The sequence below is a fragment of the Jatropha curcas genome, chromosome 3 (assembly GCF_041381405.1).
Source record: "Jatropha curcas cultivar XTBG-Jc1 chromosome 3, XTBG_Jcur_1.0, whole genome shotgun sequence".
NCBI classification, from domain to species: domain Eukaryota; kingdom Viridiplantae; phylum Streptophyta; class Magnoliopsida; order Malpighiales; family Euphorbiaceae; genus Jatropha; species Jatropha curcas.
Genome location: NC_143153.1, coordinates 27379174 through 27403003, shown reverse-complemented (window position 1 = coordinate 27403003; position 23830 = coordinate 27379174). Strand labels below are relative to the sequence as shown.

General features: G+C 31.2%; 3 protein-coding genes and 1 non-coding gene across 9 annotated transcripts; 2 read left to right on the top strand and 2 right to left on the bottom strand.

The window, feature by feature from the left end:
* Nucleotides 1-1240: 1240 nt before the first annotated feature.
* Nucleotides 1241-7772, top strand: LOC105646610 (PPR containing-like protein). Of its 6 annotated transcripts, none has more exons than XM_089718826.1 (8): nucleotides 1241-1543; nucleotides 2829-2893; nucleotides 2977-3096; nucleotides 3936-4058; nucleotides 4603-4746; nucleotides 6076-6288; nucleotides 7198-7392; nucleotides 7480-7772. In XM_089718826.1, exons 2-8 carry the CDS (start codon nucleotides 2864-2866, stop codon nucleotides 7531-7533), a joined length of 879 nt encoding a protein of 292 aa, XP_089574952.1. In that variant the 5' UTR covers nucleotides 1241-1543; nucleotides 2829-2863; the 3' UTR covers nucleotides 7534-7772. The 6 variants fall into 6 exon arrangements, with proteins under 6 accessions (XP_089574952.1, XP_089574957.1, XP_089574956.1 ...); XM_089718831.1 differs by having other exon boundaries at nucleotides 1257-1543; nucleotides 2841-2893; nucleotides 2963-3096; XM_089718830.1 differs by having other exon boundaries at nucleotides 1257-1543; nucleotides 2963-3096.
* A 563-nt stretch (nucleotides 7773-8335) lies between these two features.
* On the bottom strand, nucleotides 8336-10407 carry LOC105646928 (protein SENSITIVE TO PROTON RHIZOTOXICITY 1). The gene is made up of 2 exons (XM_012232920.4): nucleotides 8748-10407; nucleotides 8336-8551 (listed from the first exon to the last, which is right to left on the bottom strand). Exon 1 carries the CDS (start codon nucleotides 9919-9921, stop codon nucleotides 8752-8754), a length of 1170 nt encoding a protein of 389 aa, XP_012088310.1. The 5' UTR covers nucleotides 9922-10407; the 3' UTR covers nucleotides 8336-8551; nucleotides 8748-8751.
* Nucleotides 10408-13922: 3515 nt separating this feature from the next.
* On the bottom strand, nucleotides 13923-14059 carry LOC119370255 (U4 spliceosomal RNA). Its single transcript, XR_005177817.2, has one exon. It is a non-coding gene; the product is annotated as a U4 spliceosomal RNA (small nuclear RNA).
* Nucleotides 14060-14508: 449 nt separating this feature from the next.
* LOC105628020 (nodulin-26) lies at nucleotides 14509-16124 on the top strand. The gene is made up of 5 exons (XM_012209321.3): nucleotides 14509-14976; nucleotides 15068-15289; nucleotides 15412-15621; nucleotides 15748-15809; nucleotides 15903-16124. The coding sequence occupies exons 1-5, from the start codon at nucleotides 14815-14817 to the stop codon at nucleotides 16087-16089; spliced, it is 843 nt and encodes a 280-aa protein (XP_012064711.1). The 5' UTR covers nucleotides 14509-14814; the 3' UTR covers nucleotides 16090-16124.
* The last annotated feature ends 7706 nt before the right edge of the window (nucleotides 16125-23830 follow it).

Sequence of the window (23830 nt, the reverse complement as noted above, 5' to 3'; positions counted from 1 at the left end):
TCCGCCCTCGCCATCAACATCTCCAACCCCTGCATCTTCTCTACCGCCGCCTTCACCATCACCACCTTCAAATCGTACCAAAACTCGCCACTGCTACTTGGGCTACACACTGGCCATAGCCGACATTACAACTCCTCCATCCAGGATGTCGGAATATCGATCTTGGCGAGAATACGGGGGAGGATCACGACGGACCACATCGGGCTCGTAATCGCTGCCAGCACCGTCGCTGACTGAAGGGCGAACGACGAGGCTGCTAAGTAGCGGCTGTGATGTGATGTCATTTGGTCCTTAACTCTCGATCCCATCTTTTCGCTGCTTCTCTCTCCTTTGTCGTTTAGTACTTGCTTAGTTTAATCGTGTAAATTATTGATTTATCGAGGGATTTAAGAAATACAGGTGATGAACGAAGAAATAACAGTAAATTAGGAGTTTAGGGTGAGGTTTGTTTCTGTTCAATATTTATAAAGCTCAGGAAGAGGGAGAGACCACTCGGGTGCTCATAGAAGCCATGGCAAGCAGGCTAGGTGTTCTTGATTGATCATGAATTCTTTCAAAATTTAATCTTATTAACAAATTATGGATTAAATTATAATAGTATTAAGTCACGGATTATTAATTGTGGTTGTAATTTTTTTGCTACAGTTGAGAAGGCTAAGAGAGTGGGTAAGAATGGGTTTGAGGAGCAAAGGTGGTTTTGGAATGTTTTTAGGAGTTTTGATAAGCTTTGGGTTTTGGTGATTTTGTTTTTGCAGGCTAGTCTAATTGTTTTGGGATGGTATTGACTCTTCGTGGCAGGCATTGAAGAAACGTGATGTACATGTTGAGTTTATGTCTTTTGCAATTAAGAGGCAGTTTTTATCATTCTGATAATTTTCTCTCTACTCTAATTTCCTTGCGATTTAACTTAATATTTAACTTAATATTTATTCAAAATGAATGAACTACTTAAAATCTCATAAACAAACTATTTTTCAAATATAACAAATATTATGGAACTGAATTAGTATAATAGAATTATGTGTACATAGCTTAAAGAACACGATTTTAAAATTTCAAAAGTTTTTCCTATTAAATTCTAAAATTTGAATTTAATAATATCATTTTATTATAATAACAAATAGAATTTTATAATAAGAATAATAAAATAAGGAAAACCAAACCACTAACCAGGCCGATCGAACCTAGCATAAACCATGGAAACCCGTTAAAATCTAGAAGTTTCCATTTGACTTGAACCGAACCAGTGAATTGAGCCCAACCAGAAACAGGAGAGAGAAACAACCAAAAAGGGGAAAGAAGCCCAAAACTCCTCTCCCGATCGCAGCACCGCGATCTCCTTTCCTTCCCCTACCCGATCAGTTTTTCGGCCACCGGTTATCGAGGCCAAGGCGGCGAACCTTGACTCCGGCCATCCCTTCAACGATCGAAGCCTGCTCCACGCGAAACAAGGCTCTCCCCTGCGACGCTGCTACCTCAGACAGTTTTCTCTTTCTCGATTTTCCGGCCAGCTCAAGCATTTGTGGCAATTCCCTTTACTCAGGTTGGTCAAAGGTCGACCCTCAATGCTTTTGATTAACTTATTCTTGATTGATTTGGTCATTGAATGAAGATTGAAGGGAGTTTAGAATTTCGGTTTCAGTTTGAATGGAATTTTCGGATTTTGATAAGTTAGGCATTGGACGGTGAAATTGATTTGGGAATTGAGTTCTACATGAAAAACCACGACTAATGTTTGAATCTCGAGAAATTTGATAGCCACTGCCCCTCCGGCCACGGCGGACGGAGACGCAGGCGGTGGCCTCGGTGACCGGAGATTATTACAGCAGGCAGAATGCTGCGTCTGATGTGTAGGTCATGAATAAGTAATTAGTTTTGCAATTAGATGTCCTTCGATACTTGAGATATTGATAGATGCAATTAGACAAATAGGCCTTAAAGCCGAAAATCACAGAAATTGATAAAACAAGAGTTAAGAAAATCCTAGAAAAGTGTTGGTAGCTAATTAACTGAAGTAATCATCTTTAATAATAGCTAGAAGTGATCAATGGTTTTAAATAAGCATAAGGTTCTAGCCCGTTAATGGAAATACAAATTGCTAGGTTCTAGTTTGTTGTGTAATATTCTACTTGGGTTTGATAAAAAGAAAATGTATAGATGATGCTTTAGATTGATGGAAACTTAACGGAATTGAATTAATAGAACTGAGTTAGTTATCAAATTAGATATCTGTAATAATGAATTGTGTATTTTAAACTATAAGCATTGTAACTGCCTATGAACTTGATTGGACATAAATGGGTGCGCATAGAAAAGTTCAGATTATTATTACCATTGCTGACAAGAACTTGCTATTTGTTTTTCATATCGTATATAATAGATGTAAGTATATATACATGGTGATGTTGAGACTAGGGAAATATAATTGGATAAGGAAAATATAAACGTAATGACATTAATAGCAAAATATTTAAAATGAGAGAATCTATCTATAATATATAATTATAATAATCTATTTTTATATATAAATGTGGCAATAAGGGGAAATAATGGAATTTTCAATGATACTCCTAATGACTTTTAAGATATCTTAAAGTAAACTTAGTCATGACAAACTAAAAAATTTGCACTTAAAAATATATATAATTTTTTTCTTTGATATATTTTATTAAGATTAATTTTTTAAATAAATACAGTTACATTTTCTTTTCTCTTAAATTTTTCTCCTTTTCATAGGAATTCTGTGTCTCTACTCTGTTGTCAAAGTTTTGTGTATTAATAATTATTTAGATTGCGAACTACACTTTTGCTTATTATTTGTTTATTAGTTTTGTATTCAGAGATTTGTACACATTTAGGGTCCATGTGGAGATCACCAGCCATGTCTTCCCTTGTGAGTATCTCTCTTTGCACTTGTGCTTTATTGTGATTTTTGGAGGCAGTGATTCTGATTTTGAGCTAGTTGATGATTTACAGAGCAGCCGATTAACTGGGGTAGGAGCTGCTAGGGTTCAAAGTCCTAATTGCGGCTACAATACGATGCTGCAAGATCATATTTATAAAACAAACGTTACTAGATCTACCTTCCTTTTAGAGGTACTCTACAAAATGTCCTTGAACTTATTTTGAGAATGTATATATGGTTTCATTAGTAATTTGATAGAAAATGACATGGTTGTTGAAAGTTTAGGATTTGTGTCTAGGATGTGTTGATGTTGATTAATAATTCCTGATGCATAGCCTGCATGAATTCCTAGTAAAGGAAGTTGATCTAGTGTCTATTGCTAAAAGAACGAAAATCAAGAGGTTAAGAATGGATGTTGATTAAAATTTTGTATTTCAATAGACATATGGAACGTACGCACTTATTTAATTGGTAGAGACCTGTATTATGGAAATTGGTCACTTCTTGGAAGGAGTTTTCAAGCTTCTAGTAAGCCATGAAGAGAATCTCTCTCTCTCATCCAGTCTTGATAACTCCTTTTGGTTTGGTGGACTTTGTTTGTCCTGTAGAGAACAGCAACCAAGGTACAGATAGGAACATTGAAGCATAAGAAATTGCAAAGAATCATATTAAACTGCTTAGTTATGTTATAAAATGCCACAGCATGGAGAGATTTTGCGCATTTGTCTGGAAGTAATTATTGGAGCAGCTGAAGTTGGCTAAGAAGAGAATAGCAGAATGACCAAAAGGAAAGCAAGAGAAAAAAAGTTTTTTTTAGTATTTCACATAAATATAAGCACTATGATGAGCTGATTATTTTGTAGTCTATTAATTAATCCCTGTTTAGATAGTTCGGTTCATCTCTCCCTTTCATATTAATTTGTCATATATTTTTTTAATATTGTCATTTAGAATGATTAGATATGACTTGTAATTTATGCTACTAAATTTGAATGGACCCAAAGTGATCTATTTGGTTGTGACATTCTAGAATCGTGTTGATCACAAAGCTGCTGCATGTGAAAATTCAATCCAGAATGTTAGAGGAGTGCAGAAATACCAGATCGGGGAAAATGTTTCCAGGAAGGATAAGATCAGCTTTCTTATGAACATGGTGTGCATATGCAAAAACATTTATAGTATTCTTATCTACTGATAAAGATTTGTGTGGAAATATGATTTATGTAACCTGAGAATATAATTTATGCATGCTGAATGCTAATAACTATTTTAGCAACTCAGGTCTTCTAGTTGCATTAATTTTTGTGCCAGACAATTTGGCTGTTACTGTCATGCATTGTTCTTCTCCCTAACATTTCACTTTTCCTAAAAGTGCATATGTCTGTTTATGGCTTTTGTGCACACATTATTCTTTTCTGGTTTTTTTGAAAAGTATTTTCTAGAAGAGTTGTGATGCTTGATTTTGTACTGGGTTATCTGCATTCATTGAGCAGCACAAACACTTATATATTTGTATATAAGGCATTGATTAGTTAAGTTGCAAGCTCATTTTTTAATGGGAACTTGTTAAACGAACATTTACTTTGAATTTCATATTTTTTCCTATAATGGAATCAAAGGATTGGTCTTTGATCTTGACATTCTCCTACATGAAGCAAAGATGGATTGACAAGCTGGTGAAAACTTTATCTCTGCAGTTTCTTAATCTCAAGGACAGTAAAGAAGCTGTTTATGGTGCTCTTGATGCCTGGGTTGCATGGGAGCGCCAGTTTCCTATTGGGTCAATTAGGAGGGCTTTGCTCACTCTTGAAAAGGAACAGCAGTGGCACAGAGTTGTTCAGGTTTCTCTTTCTCTCTCTCTCTCTCTCTCTCTCTCCCCCTTCATGTATGTGCATGATTATGTGTGAATGTTTCTTTCTTGTCTTTTGTGGATAAAAATGAAACCTTTATTGAAGGAGGAAACCATAGAAATAGAGGATAAGACATCTTCCTAAATGATGCTGCAGAGTGCAGCAACAAGCAACAGATAGAAAAATCAAAGACTAGAAAAGAAGCTTCCTCCTGTTAAGCCAAATAACATGTAATGACATTCCTCTGAAGGCTTCAAAAGCATAGGATGACAGAAAAGCCATGAAGGATGCATTATCCCACAGTAGATTTAAGATAATTTTATTTATCTTTGAAAATATGCAAATTTCTACTTATCATCTGCATAATAAAATCACAAAAAAGCAGAATTCCACAAAACTTTAGCATCTTTGCAAACCATCAAACTCTCTCCATTTTAAACTAACAATTGATTAAACATATTCTCCTATATTTTAGCATCTACATAAAATTTTTAGCTTAAATTGTAAGGAATAAATCCAAGATGGATCAGAACTAGAATGGTGCTGGGGGCAATATTTATCTAATTAAATTGACAAAATAAAGCTGGGATACTTTTTAAAGTCCACATTATTGTATGGGCAGTTAATCATTTGGCATAGCACAAGAGATAAAAAAAGTTGAGTACAGTTAATCATTTCAGAAATTGATGATTGATTGCCTGCAGAAATTCGGATGTAAAATAAATTTAGGGTCTAGAGGGGTTTGAACAACACCTCTGGTCCTAGAGCTGCAGAATTATAGCAAAAGAAAAGAACTGTAGGTGATTGGTGTTTTTGTTCAAGAAGTCTTATTAGGACTGTCATTTTCTACTTTTGATTTCCTTTGTTGGTTCTGCTACGTTCTCATTTCCTGCATAAAATCCCAATGTTATTTTCTTACATATTAATTGTTCGTGTACCTTATTGCTTTCAAGGGCTTACCAAGTCATCTGAGCAGTCCCTCAAGAGAATTATTATGTATAATCTTAATGGATTGACAAAAATAAAAAGGTGATGATGTTGTTGGTTACATAAGAATAATACAAGTAAGATCCATGAGAAGAGAACTATTTCTTGGCTTAGTAATAGAAAAGGCATTGTTGATATGGATAGTGATATAGCTATATAAAACATAACAGAACAGCAACAATAACAATTGAAATAAAGTTTGCCTTGTCATACCATAACTTTTCAGTTTAGAAGTCTAAGACAAGGTTGCATGAGCCCTTTTGTTACAACACCAATAGATGATGCTTTTATCCTTCTGAAATTTGTTTCTAGCTACTGATTAATATCCTCTAGGTAATTAAATGGATGCTGAGCAAGGGGCAGGGAAATACAATGGGAACATATGGGCAGTTAATACGCGCTTTAGATATGGATCATAGAGCAGATGAAGCACACTTGTTTTGGTCGAAGAAAATTGGTACAGATCTTCACTCGGTGCCTTGGGAATTATGCAAACTCATGCTATCTATATACTATAGAAATAACATGCTAGAATGCCTCGTAAAGGTATGCTCCGATTTCAAGCTGCTTATCATGTTTTTGATGTTGTTTTTATTTATTTGAAAATTAATTCATTTGCATTTGTACCCATTAGAATCTATTTGAGATCACTTTATTGTTATTAATAACCGCATGAAGCTATGAAATTTGGTAATCATGCTACAAAATTCATTGGGGGTGGTAGAATTGAAAATTTTGAGCAAAAGTCTCGAGGTTTTGATCATTAACACATAGGGTTGAAGATTCTCCTGCTCTCCATTATTGAAATAATGTTTAATTTTTTCTTTAATCTAATCCGCAACAGATGCTAGGAAATAGAGATCTTTTGTTCAGTGTAACAACTGGATAACAGAAAAGAATATATTAACAGGTGGTGTACATGAAGATAAAAAAGTGGCTTTTGCATTAAGTTTTTCATACTTTATGTATAAAGCATTCTTATATAAACCAGCCTTAGAAGAGAATAGGCCTCAATAGAATTATTAATTTTCTCAAATTTTGTGTCTATGAAAATATTCCCACAAGCAAGTAGTTTTATGGGGAAAAAAAAGTGCCTCAGTACTCTAGCTGCTCCTACTAGGATAAGGAATTCTCAGTAGGGGATTACTAATAAACACCCCAATAAGAATATTCCATAGTGTTAAGGAAAGTCGCTATTTATTATGTACATAGCATGATCTTAGGGATTTTTATCTAAATAGTCGAGGATTTATCTTCCTAAATAATTTAGGAATCACTTGTATGTAAACTCGTATATCTTATTGATGAATACACACAACTATAGTTTTTCCTTAGCTTTCTTAACACTTAGTAACATTGGAACTTTAAATGGAAAAACCAATTGACCTAAAATAATCAACCCTTTGCAATAACATTGGACTAACCTTTTTCAGTCTCTCTACTTGGATTTCATAGCTTTTCAAGGGCCTGGAAGCTTTTGACCGCAAACCTCCAGAAAAATCAATTGTGCAGAAAGTGGCAAATGCATATGAGATGCTAGGTATGCTTGAGGAAAAAGATCGTGTGGAACAGAAGTATATCCATCTTTTCTCAGAGACACATAAAGGAGACAATAAGAAATTTAGAACCACCTCTAAGAAAAAAAGTCAGGTAAGCTCTTCTTCTCAGGCTTGTATATTGATACAAATTTATTTTCGGAAATAGATCTCATAATTTGAACCTTTTGAATCCTGCTAGGGATTAAGACAAAATAAATTGTCTAACAAGATTAGTCAAAGAACTCGGAAGTAAGGACTTTCAATAGATCAGAAAGTTGACCAGTCCTGAAATTTTAACAAGACATCTGGTATGGGATAAAGCTTATTACATTTTCTATTAATCCGAAGCATTCAATTGATATGATCTACCTTATTTATGTATCGTTTGTTGGTGATCAAGCCCAAAATTTAGTTCTAACTTGGTGCATGAAATAGTTTTTATTGTTTAGTCCCAAGTTCTTGTTATCTATGCAACTTTTATTTTAAATTGGATCTTGAAGGGCAGCAAATTAGATATTATTGTTTCGAGACACAACATAACCGATGAGGACCAATGGTTCAGATGGTATGGTATGTGAACGCGCTACCTGACTTTGGAGCCATTAACTAAAGTTTTGTTAGATTTTCGGTATAAATTTCAAATTCAAATTTAGTATTTTTCATCTAACTAATAAAAAAAATTATTAAGGGTAATATGGACATTTCAACTATCAAAGATTATGCTTGAGCCAGGCTCGCTTGAGCCAAATATGTTCATTGATGTAATAATTTGCGCCAACTATTATGTGTAAGTACTCACAGTAAAATGAGATTATAGTTGAGCTAGGCTCACTTGAGCCAAATATCTTTATTGATGTAATAATTTGCACCAACTATCATGTATAAGCGCTGACCGTAAAATGGCAAACGTGCATGCATTATTTGTTATCTTGTCCAAGATGCATTAGACAGTGATCATTCTCCATCACAAGCAACTTTCTTAGAAGTTAAAACTATAGTACTGCTTTGTTTAGGAGAGAGGATTTTATGAGAGGAAAGAAAATGAGGATGGAAAATAGCAAGAGAAGCATTTTCACTTGTTTGGTAACCAAAGCAAAATAATACACCAATGGATGAAAAATGGAGAATTTGAAATCCCCATTTCACAACCAAGGTACACTAGCTGTTCTGTTCTCTTTCCATCCATGCAAAGCAAATAGAACTGAATCTTTTCTTCTCATGCTACAGAAATTTCCTCTTCTAGCTCAAATCCTCCAACAAAAATTATTCAGCTAATCACACCAAAAAGAAAAAAAAAAAAAGAAAACAATGGTGAATTATGATGCAGAATATGCTAACAGCCAATTTTTGTGCTGCAGAATATGCTAATCCTTGTTACAAATAAACTCAGCTAAACATAAAAAGGGGTGGGCCAAGTATACAATTATTATTAATTCTCTCATTATTACAAAGAATCTGAACATATACCTGATCAGCAATGGCCATCTCCATAAAATTCTTCAATTCCACTACTCCAATCATTACAAGGAGAGGATCCCAAAACATCCTGCAAATTATATCCCTCAATTGAACCAAGCCCATCAAGCAATTCTTCAAAAAACCCATCATCCGTACAATTTCTATCCTTTTCTCCCTTAACAATCCCTTCTTCGGCTTCATCTTCCTCCATAGCTACCAAACAGTCTTTAGCTACTCTGTCATCATCTTCCCCAATAACAGCAGGCACGTGGCCTTCAAACAATGCTATGTGCCCAAACAACTTATCCTTTCTAGAAAAAGTAGTCCCACATGAGCATTTCCATTTGGACTCTCCACAATGCTTCAAATGACTCTTCAAATCCGCCACAACAGAGAAACTCTTCTTATTGCAACGGTTACAGGAGAACATCTTTGGACAATGACTTCTTTTGAAATGATTTCGAACACAAATCACCGATTTTAGTGGCCTAAACTTTTTATGCTTCTTGTTTCGGTTACATCCCAAAAAAGGACAAGAGAATCTAGTTTTCTTTACCTCCGCTGAAAATTCGTTTCCTTTATCAGGCTTCGCGAGCGCCTCTGGAGTTTTGAACTGATTTCCATGGGCCCTCATGTGCATCCGCAAATTAGCGTCCCGCTTGAATCCTTTGCCGCATATTTCACAGAAATGAACATGCTCCGCCAGCAATTCCACCTCATCTAGCTCGACAATATCATAATCCAGATCACATTCATCTCCTTCCTCCACCTTTAAATTGGACTCTAAAGCCGCCACCATCGCTGCGGCGGCGGATTTTACTTTCTCCGAGTTATGGTTTAAAACATTAGGTTTTGTTGTTAAAATTTTCAGATCGGGTAGATCCAAAAGCTTCTCATCCGGTTTAACGGCGGTCGGCGGCTGAACCACTTGAGAACACGAGAGAAGTGCGGCACCGTTGATGATAATCTGGTGGATGGCGGTGGAGATCTCGCAGGAGACGATATCCATATGTTCTTTACTAATTATAGTGTTGTTGTTGACCGATTCTGATAAGAACCGCTGCAGAGAATCCATTCTCGCCTGCACCGTGGAGAGGTTTAAGAGTGGGTTTCGAGGATCGCCGTTTTCCACCGGAAAAGAGTATTCCATCAGAGGACGGCCAATTTGGTCTGGATTTAACATTTTTTTTTTTTCTCTTTTTGCGTTTGTTTCTTGCAGAGAGTGAAGTTGATGAGAACTCTGAGAATTGACTTGAAAAAGGCCAAGAAGTCGAAAACCAATGGATTAACAGAGAGGCACACGCCACTTGTACACGTGGCGTCCAGATAATAGATCGCGTCCGTTGAATGAACACTAGATCAGCGAACTTTGCGGCTGGGAACAGAGACCGTTGGCCAGACCCAGACGAGTTAAACATAGCGGTCTGATCTCCGACCTCCAAGGATCGTTATCTAATGCGTAGTAGTGGAAAAAATCAGAAGCATCATTCACTCTGATTTTTTCTATTTCCTTCCGTTCTCAATATGTGATAATTTCTTTTTACATAAAACTCAAAAAAAAAAAAAAAATTGAAGAATTTTTGTTCAGGATAATAGACTATAGAAGATGGATTTTCTACAACTGTGACTAAATTGTTAATAGGTATTGAAAATGCAGAAAAATCGATAATTCATATAAGATTTTTTTTTTTTTATATATAAATCACCGGTATCTGGTTGTAATTATATTTAGTGGAGATCGAACCTGAAAACTATTCCTATATATCCAGTTTTTATTGTCAATTAAGTTATAATCCATTATAAAATGTTTGATAATGCATATTTTTTTCAAGTAAAAAGATTTTAATATTAAAATAAACTGCAATATATGATAATTTTAAAATTTATTATTATTATTATTATTATTATTATTATTATTGCTATAATTATATATTTTTATATTTATACTGCCATAAAGATAATAAGTTTTTCGCTCTAAATTCAATGCAATAAACTCCATCTCATTCCAATCATCTTTCTTTGAAGATAATTTTAACCAAAATGATAGCTACAGAATGCCAATCTTTATGCTATGTTTGGAAAGAGGGAAGAAATAACATAAGATATAAATTGATATTTATTCTTTTTCCTTTCAAAATGAAGTGAAAATTAGCTAGAAATGTGTAAAATAAATTACATCCTCTTTGTCATTTTCATCCAAATCAAATAAAGAATTTTGAAAATCATAATGCATTTTACCTTTTATTTAACATTCACTCGTATTTTACACTCATTCAAACAAAGCATTAGGCTTTATTTGTAAATTTTTTTGGTAATCAAAACTCGAAAATCGAGCCACAGAACCAAGACAATATAAAGTAGGAGTGTGCAAGAGATCACGGGAATTCTGAATCATTCTCGAAAACAGTCCGGAATTTTTCATCCCGGGAAAAAATCGATACTAATTTAATAGTTCTATTCCAAATCTCGTCCCAAAAGTAATTATATTTTGGGCCTAATTCTTTGATTAAAACTAATCCTTACCAACTCAAGTTCTGCCTCATCCCGTCCCATTCTGAAAATTGAGAATTCCTGTCTCATTTTTTCTTTAAAATTATAGTTTTCTTTTTTTTATAAATTCCAAATTATGTATATAAAAATCATTTTGTCTTTTTTAGTTTTTTGTTTTTTTATACCAATTGCTATTAAAGTAGTAATAATACAAAAAAATAATAAGAATATGCATTTTTTAAATATAAAATAAATCAAGTAATTAGACATATTTTTCAACATAAGTTTTTTCTTTGTTATTTCATATATGTGTTAAGTAAATCTTTTTTAATAATTTTTTTCTATTAAACAATAAATGGAAAGATTAATCGATACAAAAGAAATTATTAACTATAATTAATTTAATTATTGGATTATTAGTTATGCTTAATGCTATCATTATATATGTTTAGATAATATTCAGTATTAACTTAAGTATCAAATTTAAATCAACTTAAAGAAAACAATGGCAATACAATGATAAGCTAAAATTCATAAAAATACATGTACAGTTAAATTGTATATAGTTTTTGCATTATTTTGTTTTATTACATTTAGGCTTTTGTTAACAAGAAAATAACCACTTAAAAAATCTTCTAGTATACTCAATGATTGAGTTAATTAAGACTTGTATAAATGAATTTTATTCGATTGTAATTGATAAATACAATAAGTTTATCTTTTTTTTGATAAAAGATAATTTAGTAAGACTACAAGAAATCTCAATTGATTCTCGACTCGACCCATTTTGTCATGTCCCATAAACTCAAATTCTCGTCCCGTCCTATCCAAATAGATTAGAACTCCATTTTCTATGTCCGATATTTTAGAACAGGACTGAAAATTATATAATTTTCATCCCAGTCCGATCTATGCACACCCCTACTACAAATTAGTAATTAAGTGTTTTTCTTTTTTTTTTTTTTTTAGTATCAGAGAATGTTATTCAAACCTAAATTTATAATCAAGTCATTTATGTATTTACCATTGAACTATGCCTTGGCGTGATTAAGTGTATTTGTCAATTGACTTGTAAATCATATACTGTTAAACTGATAAGAAGACGTAAAAACATAATATAGCATAATGAGTAAATTATCATTTTGCATTAGTTAATGAAAAAAATATTTAAGAATAAATTAATTATAAAATATTCTATTTATTTTAAATAGATATATAATCATAGAGTTAAACCTTATGATTATTATCTAATATATATATTATATTTACTATAATAATATTATTAAATCTGTTAAGAATCTCTCGTGGCCTAAATACTAAAACCAGAAAAGGCAGATAAGCATAGTAAACTACTAGCTAATTGGTTAAATACTAATCTTTTAGCATTAATTGGTCCAAATAAACCCAAATCATATCATTGATTTTAACCTCTACCGAGTTCACATCTATCGTTTCATTTAAGATAAAATCCAAGCTAATATAAAAAGTATATCACATCATGGTGATGTACTAAATAGGACTCGGTTCTTAAATTAACTGTTTGATCATTAACTGATCAAGAGATCTTTATTATACATTATTGCAATATAAATGAAATTAAGTGATGTATTCTAACAAATTAAAACCGTAATTTGATTGCATAAATGATTTCTTTCTAATAATATGCTAATTATTCAATTTTATTAGAAAAAGATAAAGAAAGAATAAAACAAAGGTAAAAGAGAAGGGAAGAAGTGGGTACGTACATGCTTACAGACTTGGACTACACTCGTAATGGACAAAGCAAGGTCCGACACGGCGTTTTGGTGGTTGGCGCTTTCAAAATGACGTGTGCGATTACGAAATTATAAAAAGAACAAAGAAATAGAATAAGATAAGAGTGAAAAAAAATTATATATATATATATATAAAATAAACATAATCTTTTGACATTTTCCAAAAAATAAGCATGTGAAACGAATTTCATAAACGAAATAATTTTACAAAATGTCACTTTCCCTATATATAATTATAATGTTAAATTTACATCATAACTTCACCATAAAATATTTTAGGCGGCTCACTAATTTATACAAATAATTATTAATTAAGTTGATTATGTTAATTTTCTTTTGGTTAGTTAAGTTTAAAATTTTTTTAAGCACTCCAGAAATAAATAAATATATATATATAAAATAAAGGAATATTTCTAATTACTTCTTTTACCCGCCTATTTTGCCAATTTTTGAGAGAATTTTAACAAAAATAATGCTCTTGTAAAAAATATCGAATAAAAACTTATTACAAATCTAATATTTGTCGTGCGTACAGAGAATGTTGCACTAAAACTACCAACTCAATTTGTTTCGGTGCATTCATAATAGTCAGCGAAAAATAGCAAAAAAGTAAAAAAAGTACAATATTTTGTTAAAAATGCACCATGATTAATAAAAAATATTTATTTACTCAAAATACATATCATAAAATGTAAAAAACATTACTTTGTCATAACAAATAATTATTCACTGTACAGCCTAAAAGAAATGAAAGTTATTCGAAATTTTATATTTCCATCATTCCATGGTTGACACAAATGAAAAGAAAATTTATTTTGCTGTTAAAAAAGTTCAACTCAAGCCGGACCCAATCTGTAATCCACTTTTCTACCAAGAACCCAAATAAGTTTAGAAGTAAAAATTGCAGGGCTTTACCCAAAGGGAACTCTTCCAGAAATTCTCAACGGCCAAAGCTGAACCCAGGCCGAAGAGGGGGTCTGGAAATAGTTTTCAACCAGCAATAGACCACCTCGGTTAGAACCTCACTAGCTGCGTCATTGCCCCAAGCGCAAAGATAAATTCCGAACTAATTCCCTATCTCTTTATATAACCAGCATGCAGTTGCTCTACTTGTTGCCGTGCGGATGTGGGATCACATGCCCGCATAGACCTCTCAATGAAGAGCAAATGCAAAAGGGAGTGATTTGATTACACTTTCTTTCAACAATTTTCCATATAGTCTAGGGGAAAAAAAGAAAGAAATTCAAACTATAACAATATAATATTTATGATTTTAACTTTATTATTATGTGTATTATACGACGCTAAACTTGCAAGCTCTCGCTTGGCCACATACACACGCATATAAGAACAAAGGTGATCCGGTATATGAAACATCTTACATGTGTGGTTTTTGGGGAGGGTTGATGTAGCAGTATTCCAGCTCTTTTTTTTATAGACACAAACATATATAATAAAAATAAACTTTTTACCCTACTTTCTACACTAAAATTTGTATCTTTCATTTGTGTAGCTTTGGTCGGATTCCAAAGAGTACTTCAGTCCACAGTTCATAAACAAAAAATTATTTTGACCTTGATGATTAAGCATTTCTTTGATGATTAGTTCAATGGAAATGAACATAGGTATTAATGATCAACATTAATTTTTTATATTACCTAAGACAGCGAATTATAAATATATCCGAAAATTTCAATGGAACAATTATTTGTCTTCCATTGACAATGGCAATGCTGTGATTTGATTAGGAAGTAACGAAACAACATATATATACCAAAACCTAAATTGGAAGGAAGAATTCTCTGTTGAAAATGGCAGCTGTTTCCCCTTCTCCTCTTGATGAGTTTTCCCCTAAGCAGCCTAGAGTGGTCATTACGACTCCTGACCTGATAACAATAGAGGAAGGAAAGCCTACTCCTTCACAAGCATCAACAACAGATATTCCTGTAGTTTCTCCAAACAACGCCCATAAGGTACCTATTTTTGTCAATTTTTCCCTGCCTTTCAGTTTCAGTGTATGAGCTCAAGACTCAAAATCCTAATAAGAAGTTGTTGAACGGTTAGATAATTGCAGAGATGGTGGGAACCTATGTGATTGTATTAATAGGTTGTGGTTCGTTGATCGTTGACCGTATAAATGGGCCGCTCTCAGTTGTTGGTATAGCAGTGGCTTGGGGTCTGGTTGTGATGGTGATGATATACACATTCGGCCATATCTCTGGAGGTCACTTTAATCCAGCTATTACTATTGCTTTTGCTATATCCTGCAAGTACCCATGGAGACAGGTTAGGATTTGAACTAGGGACATCTGGTTGAGGAAAAAATACCCTACCGTCCCTTCTCAAACCTCGGGGTAGCACTAGTCGCATTTTTAAAATGGTGTTGTTTTTTGCCTGTGACTGTGTAGGTTCCAGGATATGTAGCATCACAGTTGGCAGGATCTACACTGGCAATCCTGACCCTTAATGTGATGTTCCACCGTGAGAAAATAGATATCAAGATTACAACAACTCAGTATGAGGGTAGAGCAACTGATCTTGAAAGCTTTATATGGGAGTTTATAACCTCGTTCATTCTAATGCTCACAATATGTGGTGTTGCTATTGATACTAAAGCAGTATGTATACTTCAAACTGCACTTTTTCTGAAGTTTTAGCTTTTTTTTGTTATATATATAATTTGGACAATCGTTTATCTTTATAAAATTTGGTTGAATTATTGGAGAATATGATTAAAAATGTAGATTAACGAGTTGTCTGGAGTTGCAGTTGGGTCTGCAATGCTATTTGACATGCTAATTGCAGGGTAATTAATTGATAACAAATTTTTAAGAGCCATTAATTACATTATTATTCATTTTAGGGATCAATAAACAATGTTTAAGATTGTGTCTTGCAGGAACATAACAGGGGCTTCAATGAACCCTGCAAGAAGCATAGGCCCTGCCCTTGTTTCAAAGGATTTTTGCGGTCTTTGGGTCTATATTTTTGCTCCCATTCTTGGAATGATAGCTGCTTCAACCATGTATACTTTCCTCTGGCCTCCCACTCAAAATGTTGATAAAGACAACTCAAAGAGTGTATAGCCATTCTTCCTTTTTTCTTTTCCCTTCAAATTGGATTAGGCATATCATTCTCAATATATATATATATATATATATATATATCTTAGGTCTTATAAACGTAAATATTTCTTCTTCCCTCCATTTTTATAAATGTCCAAGCGCACATGAGGAACAATGAGGTATATGATTAGAGCAAATTCTCCATGTTTCACAACTTTTATGAAAGAACAATTTTTTAATTTAGGATATATGTAGCAGTTAAAAATCAAAGTTTGAGATTTGTACTAGTAATCACCAATTAAGGTCGTGTTTATAGCTTAAAAAAAAACATAAAGTCCGATTGTTTGGTTTGTATTATCAATTCAACTTTCTAGGAAAATAGCCATCGATTTTTTATCACAAGAAAAGTAACTTTCTTAGGTAGACTAAGGAAATAGTTTTCCTTATTTAAATGCAATGAATTTCGCTAATCTATCGTATCATGTAATTGTATTTTATATTTTTATTATTAACGCTATTATTTTTTATAATTTGAGAGCAGTTTAATGTCAGCAATGATAATTTATATACTAAAAACATGATAAATCATGTTTTCAAAAAAGTAATTTTTCTAAAAATGTACTTTTCAAAAAGTACAAATCCTAAAGAATAGGACATCTCGAGCCAAATGATATTTAAAAATGTTTGATAAATTTAATGATTGGAATAATATTCAAAATATTAATTGGCAATTCAAAATTATAATTGAAACGTTAAAAGTTAAAGAGTTTATTCGGCAAATTAATTATTTTGATAGCTGTTAGCTGTTTTAGTATCTTTTCATAAAACGCTAAAAGCTAAACATTACATAAATTAACTTTTCACAAAATACTATCTTAATCTTTAAAAGTTAATTCAAATACTATATCACCGAATAATTTTTTAAGTAGCGTTTAATGTTTTGACTAGCCAAAACGCACTCTACTTAAAATGTTGTTACAAAACACAACCGAAATTTTTAACTATCATCAGTTGATGTTTCAATTGCTAGCTACCAAAATTTAAAAACTAAGTTCTACCTATCAACAACTATTAAATCAAACAAGTCCTTAATCTCTTGGCAATATAAATATTTATTTATACAGCATTAAAATTTTTTTTTCTCGGAAATATCATGCATGGTATCTTGAGCATAATAGTCAATAACACAATAATTATACTTGCCAAAATGGCTGCTTTGTTTTTCATTTTTTAAAAAAAAAAAAATCTCCAACTTACTAAAGTATTGAAAGTAAATAAAAACTAATTTTGACATATTTAGGATATAATAAATTCCTCTAAAACAGGTGAGAAAATAGATTTAGAGACTTTAAATAAGACTTGTAGACGACACGTAGTTGCAAATTGTAACGATGGTTACTGTAGGACCTGGAGTTGGGCTGATGTGGAATCCTCCTAAAGCCCACCAACCTCAATGTTCCATTTCTGTGATTGACGATGCACTTGATTTACAAGTAGCAACATTGGGCAGATTCTAAGCTACAGCAATTAATTTTGCATTATCCAATTTGTATTAATATGATTAATTTTTTTTGATTGAATAAGAAAAAAAAATATATTTACATAAATAAGGTATGATGTGATAATCCAATCGTAAAAGTGATATTTACAGCCAATCCTGAAATTTAAACCCAAAGTCTACACCTATTTGTATGATTAATTTTTATGAGAATAACAACTTTTGAAATTAAATTTCTTGTAAGATAAATAACTAAATGTTACTCTATCTATTCTAAAATATAAATCGGTTTGAGTATTTTAAGGAGTAATAAATTATATTTTTCTAATATTAACATTGTTTAGGTTAGTTACGATAAACACTTTCACAAGTAACCTTTGGTTTTAAAATAAGGATAATTTGGTCAAATTACTTTTGAGTTTGTTATAACCTAGGAGAATTAATTACTTTTTAATCTTTGTGTAACAACCTTAAACGACTTATATTTTGGAATAAATGGAGTATTTTGAGAGTATTGCTCTATTTCATAATACTTATTACATTTAGAATTTCACGTCTCCTAAAAAAACATTAAATTTGTCTAAGTTACAATAAATTAATATTTTTTATCCTTAATTGACTATATTATCCTTAATTTAACACTAATTTTCTAAAAAAATCCATTAAATTGAAGTAATATTTTTTTATCATATACAAAAGGTAAATATAGAAAAAAAAAGATTTATTGCTCCTTGAAAACACAAATATAATAAGTATTTTAAAACATGCTATTTTTTCAAATTTGACAAGTACTATGAAACGGAGATGGTATATAATCAGATTTGTTGACTTTTAGAATCTCAACCTTCCAATTTTATTGAAATTGATACATCACAAACATTAAGTTTGAACATTTATTAATAGGTAGAGATTAACAGGTAGAGACGAAGGTCTCGTCGGAAATTAAATTTATGAAAATTGATGGCCATAGAATTTATGCCAAAAAAAAAGCAGCAACTTACTTCAAAAAGTTTATAATTTTTTGTTTTAGCATTGGAGAAGGAATTCAAATATGAATATATTATCAGGCTATATATATATTTATCACTAAACTATATCTTAGTGTGTAACAAGTATATAATTATTAAGTGATGACCTCACCGTCCAATTAGTTAATAGTGTACCAAATCACTAGTAATAATAATTATGATTAACTACTATTTAATCATGATTAGATATGCCCCACCCACCAGAAAACTAAAGTCCAAGACATTCTATAAACTAATAATTATTGGGAAATGAGTTGTGCTAAATGGCACACGTTGTGCCTAGCACAATGTCTATTCAGTTTTTCTCTGGTCAAGTTAAATTATCAAATGAAGGTGGATGGATATCGTGTTGCTGCCCCTGCTGTCGGATTGATGCCGAACACCGTGTATGGTGACCGAAAAATTGAACCAACCTAGAAATTTTCTCATTAGATATCAAAATGAGGAGAATTTTATGAGTGCTTCAATTGTGCTATCAATCTTTATGAATTTTATCGATTTCATCAAAATTTTCGAACTCAAACTCAAGTTTCAATTGACATAATCCTTCACCAAATTCTTAAATGAACACAAAATCAAGTTTACTTTATAGATAACTATGAATTCAAAGTTATTTCAACAAGAATTGTAGTCAAGATTGCAAAACCCAACCGAAAAAGTCTAGAAAAATAAAAATTGAATTTCTTAATATGGAAAAATAAAAACGATTGGCCAAACGGTGATTGGATGTAGGCTTACTCTAAGTGGAGGAGCATTTTGCTATCTTATTCGTGTTTAACGGTAGCTGGAGTTTGATCAAAGAATGGCAGCTAGTAATCCTCTTTCGTTTGACGTAAACAAAGAAGGAGAAGAAGAATAAAATGAGGTTTTCTCTCTCCTTTGAACTATTTATAGTTCAATTTGGTCTGATTAGAGTTTGATTCGATTTGAATCACAATAGCTTTGATTTCTTTGGTTTTCTAGTGGTTTAGCTTGTAGTATTGTAATTAGATTAGACTAGGAAATAAATACATTAATTGACTTTACATACTTTCCTCAATCGTTAGAAAACTTTTTATATCCATTGAAATGATGATAATCTAAAAATCAGCATAATTAATGAAATTGAGATTCAATACCTTAATTAGCATATATAATTAATCAATGTCAAGATATTTCAAATTATTGAAATATAATTATAGTGTTCTTAATTACTAGCTAGTATTATTCCATGTAATAATAATAATAACCATGTAACCATAAAAAAGGTGTAGTTTTAATTGCAGAGGGTTTATTGCTGTTGAACGGGTTCCGGAATCAGGAAGTCGGTTTGCAAAGAAAAAAGCATATCCAAAGGTTAAATAGGGAATTTAATAGTTATGCCCAAGTAGATTCGCGTTGTAAGCTGATTTGGACCTCTTTTATGCCATGTCATCTATCACATGTGAAAAAATAAGTCTCACGATTACACATTCATGTTTCTGACGAGACAAATTGGATGAGACGTTAAAATGCAAATTTTAAAAAGTTTGTACACTTAATTGATAATATTTTTTGTTCAGACACTAAAATAGAAAAAAATGAAATAAGGTAACAGTTATGCCTATATTCAATTCATTCAACTGGTTAAATTGCTTTTTTTTTTTTTTTATTGTTCTGTTGAAGGACACAAACCAATTCATTAATAATAATAGAAATGTAGCAAACAAAGAGAGACCAAAGTCCAAATCTGGAATAGAAAATTATAGCAAGACTATATAAGGAAAATCGACGAGGAAAATTGGATTCGGTTTATTAAAAAATCAAATGACTCAAATCAAGTCGGGGATTCTAATTAATTGCTTGGTTCAAATGTTACATTGATATATATTCTCTAGACCAAGTGGCATTAAAAAATTTTGGGACTTATTTGGTATTTTGGCACTAATAATTCATATATTGACAATTTGACAGTGAAGGTGTATAAATAAATATTAATAGCCATCAATTATTTGGCTTGAATTAACAAAGTCTTTGATAGAACAATTACAGTACATGCCCCTATTCAATTTTCCATGTGGAAGACTGTAATTTAAACCTAAGACCAAAAAGTCTACAAATATTCTTAAAGCTCAACCTCAACTTCACTATCACTATACCTTCTCTAAAACCACCCTCGTTTCTTCTATATTCTAGAATCACTGTGCCCTAATAGCATAGAGTTTCTTCAATGTATGAGTAGAAGTTGATTTGTATATATCATAAATGGATTAAAAAAAGAGAAAATGCAAATGGGATATTATATTAAAATACATATGAAAGTGTTAATGGAGGAAAAAATATGCAAGCCATGATCTCACTTGCATAACCTAAACCTTTGAAAAGCTAGCTAGGTATTACTTGAAGAAGATGGAGCCTGCACTGCACTGCACTGCACTTGTGTTCTTATTGTTATTCAAAATTACTTACTACTTTTTAATTAATCCTCAGCTTTTGACTGTATTAAGTTTAAAAGTCTCATTAGGGATTGCTAATTAATGAAGAAACTTTTGAATCAATCTTATAATTTATAGCTAATACCATAACTCAACACTAAGAACTTAGGGCTTAAATAGGAATATATATGCACACACAGTTTAAAAGATTGTGCAAGTGGAAGCAGTTCTTCAATTTTTTTAGTGAAGTAGGTAGCAGCATATATTGGTCAATGTCAAATTCAATTTTACATATGATCCAGATTACTTTTGCATTTGAATACTACAAGTATAGAAAGAAAAATGGAAGCCAACTCATTGAAATGGAAGGAAATGGACATTTAATGGGATTTTTTTTTTTTTTTGGTTACATATAATAATAAAATAAAATTTGGACATACCATCTCATTATTATATGATAATTTCAAAAATAATAACATAATCAGTTTATAAAGTAATTAATTTTGTAGCTTAATACTTTTTTTTTTTTTTTTTTACAACTTAATACATTATTGATTAGGTCTCAAAATATAGTCAAATATATATAAAATAAGGATTAAGAAGCAATGATTCTCATAACTTAGTTATATATATCCAACCCAAAAGAGTTGAATTAGGTGATTTTTTTTTTTTTTCATGATGACTTTATGAAGAGAAACATATAATTAAGATTTTTGTTGTTGCATTGCAAGCTTTAATTGATAAGCTTGACTACTTTGGCTTTAATCAATTTCCATTCTTTTTCACACCAGCTTAAAATCTAGTTTACTCAAAGAGAAGGAGCTTAATTAATTAATTAATGATTAATTAATTACCCAACACTACAATACTACGACTAGATTTTTTTTATTATATAGTACGGAATTTATATAAATATATATTACCATTAATCGTAACATTTAATAGAAAATAATTGGAACACATTGATTTTCTAAACATACATAATATAATGTCTAAATTGCGCTTTTTTAAATTTAAAAACTCTCCATTTAATTTTACAATAAAACACCTAATAAATATGGAAAAAATTATTATTCCTTCAAAATTCTAAATAAACACTGAAAATAAAACAAGCTAAAATGCGTATTTGTTATTATTAAAGTGGAATAGATGGAGCATATGTGATTTTTGAAAGTAATTAATGGTTTGATTAATAAGTGATGAGTGAGGTGAATGGGTCTGTTAATTAACTGGAAATGCTATATATAGTCAATCCCTTGTTAGAAAAGGAACATAGTCCAACTACTCACTTAGGAAATTATGGCATTTTATAGGTCTTTTCTTGTCTAAGGATTTATTATAATCTTGTCTTAGCATATTATTTTACTCATTAACTTTTACTTTTCAGTTAAATTTTTTCTTAGATTAGATCAACCTATCCATAACAATGACTTAATGTGACTCATTCAATTCATTGAACTTCTTGTGCCTTTTATTTTATTATATATATAATTATATTAAAAAGAAAAAAAAAACACTATAAACAATATTTATTTGCCTAGTTTACGAGAAATTCTTAACTACGTCAATTATAGACCCATCCAATAAAATAAAAACAAATCAATAATTTACTTTTTTTTTTTTTTTCTAACCCCACTTCAATAACTCCTCAACTATCGTAACTATTACATTTCTTATCTCTAACCAACAGAAACATGAAAGAATTAACAAGAAATAATCTAGAAAAAAGTAAGTAAATTGTTGATATGGCTTTATTTTATTGGGTGGGTCTATAGTTAAAGTCGTAGATCGAGTTTACCTAAAAATTTATCGTATTTAACCACTAAATCTTTTTTCTTGTTTTCAGTTCATCCTGCTTAATTAAATTCTTGAGGAGGGTTTACGCAAGAAAATAATATTAATTAAGTCAAATACAAGATCTTTACTTAACCTAATACGGATATGAAGGCTCAGTGATCTCATCATGTATGCATTAATTTAAAAAAAAAAAAAAATAACACGACACAAGTTTTTGAGAAATAAATATTAGGATTTTATTACTCAAAAAGATGATAAAAGTTCTAAAACTTTATTTATACAATTTTAATATAAATTGTTGAATGTTAAAACAAGAATTATACTTATATGTTGAACTATTTATTTCTTGAAGTAGTTTAATTTTATTCCGTTTATTTCATATCTGCAACAATAATTAATTTAGTATAATTCGCTCATCTTGTGCAGGAGGCTGCAGCCATAATTATTTTATTTATCAAAATTAATACTAAAAATAAATCTTTATAATCATTAGTTTTTTATTTAACTTATATTCATATAATTTAGCGCGTTCATCTAATTCATTGTTCCTAGAGGTGTATTTTTATTTATTTTGAAATGTATTATTCCTATTCATGATTTCTAGAACAATTTGTAGACAGAACTGAAAGTCAATAGTTATAGTTGTATTTCATTTTCATACAAAGTAGATTATATGTATTTTCAACTCTTTCCTTTCCTGTACGGTAATTCTTCTTATAGGTTGTTTTCTTGCGAGAGGGAAATGTTTCTCTTTTCTTTCAGTTAATTTGGCTTCACACTAACCAAAAAAATTATTCCCTTGTCCTATTCTATTAGTATGGTTTGATAAAACACGTATATTAAGAATTTAGTCAATAAAAATTATTTTACGTTTTTTTACCCTTTAACTCATTAAAATATTAATAAAAGTTCTTCCTTCATTGAACAATTATAAAGGTTATTATGAAAAAAATAACTGTTACATATACAAATTTAGAAATATTATAAACATTTTAGGATGTCCAAAAAAGGAATAACATGCAAACTTGTGTTCGGCTTAAATAAAA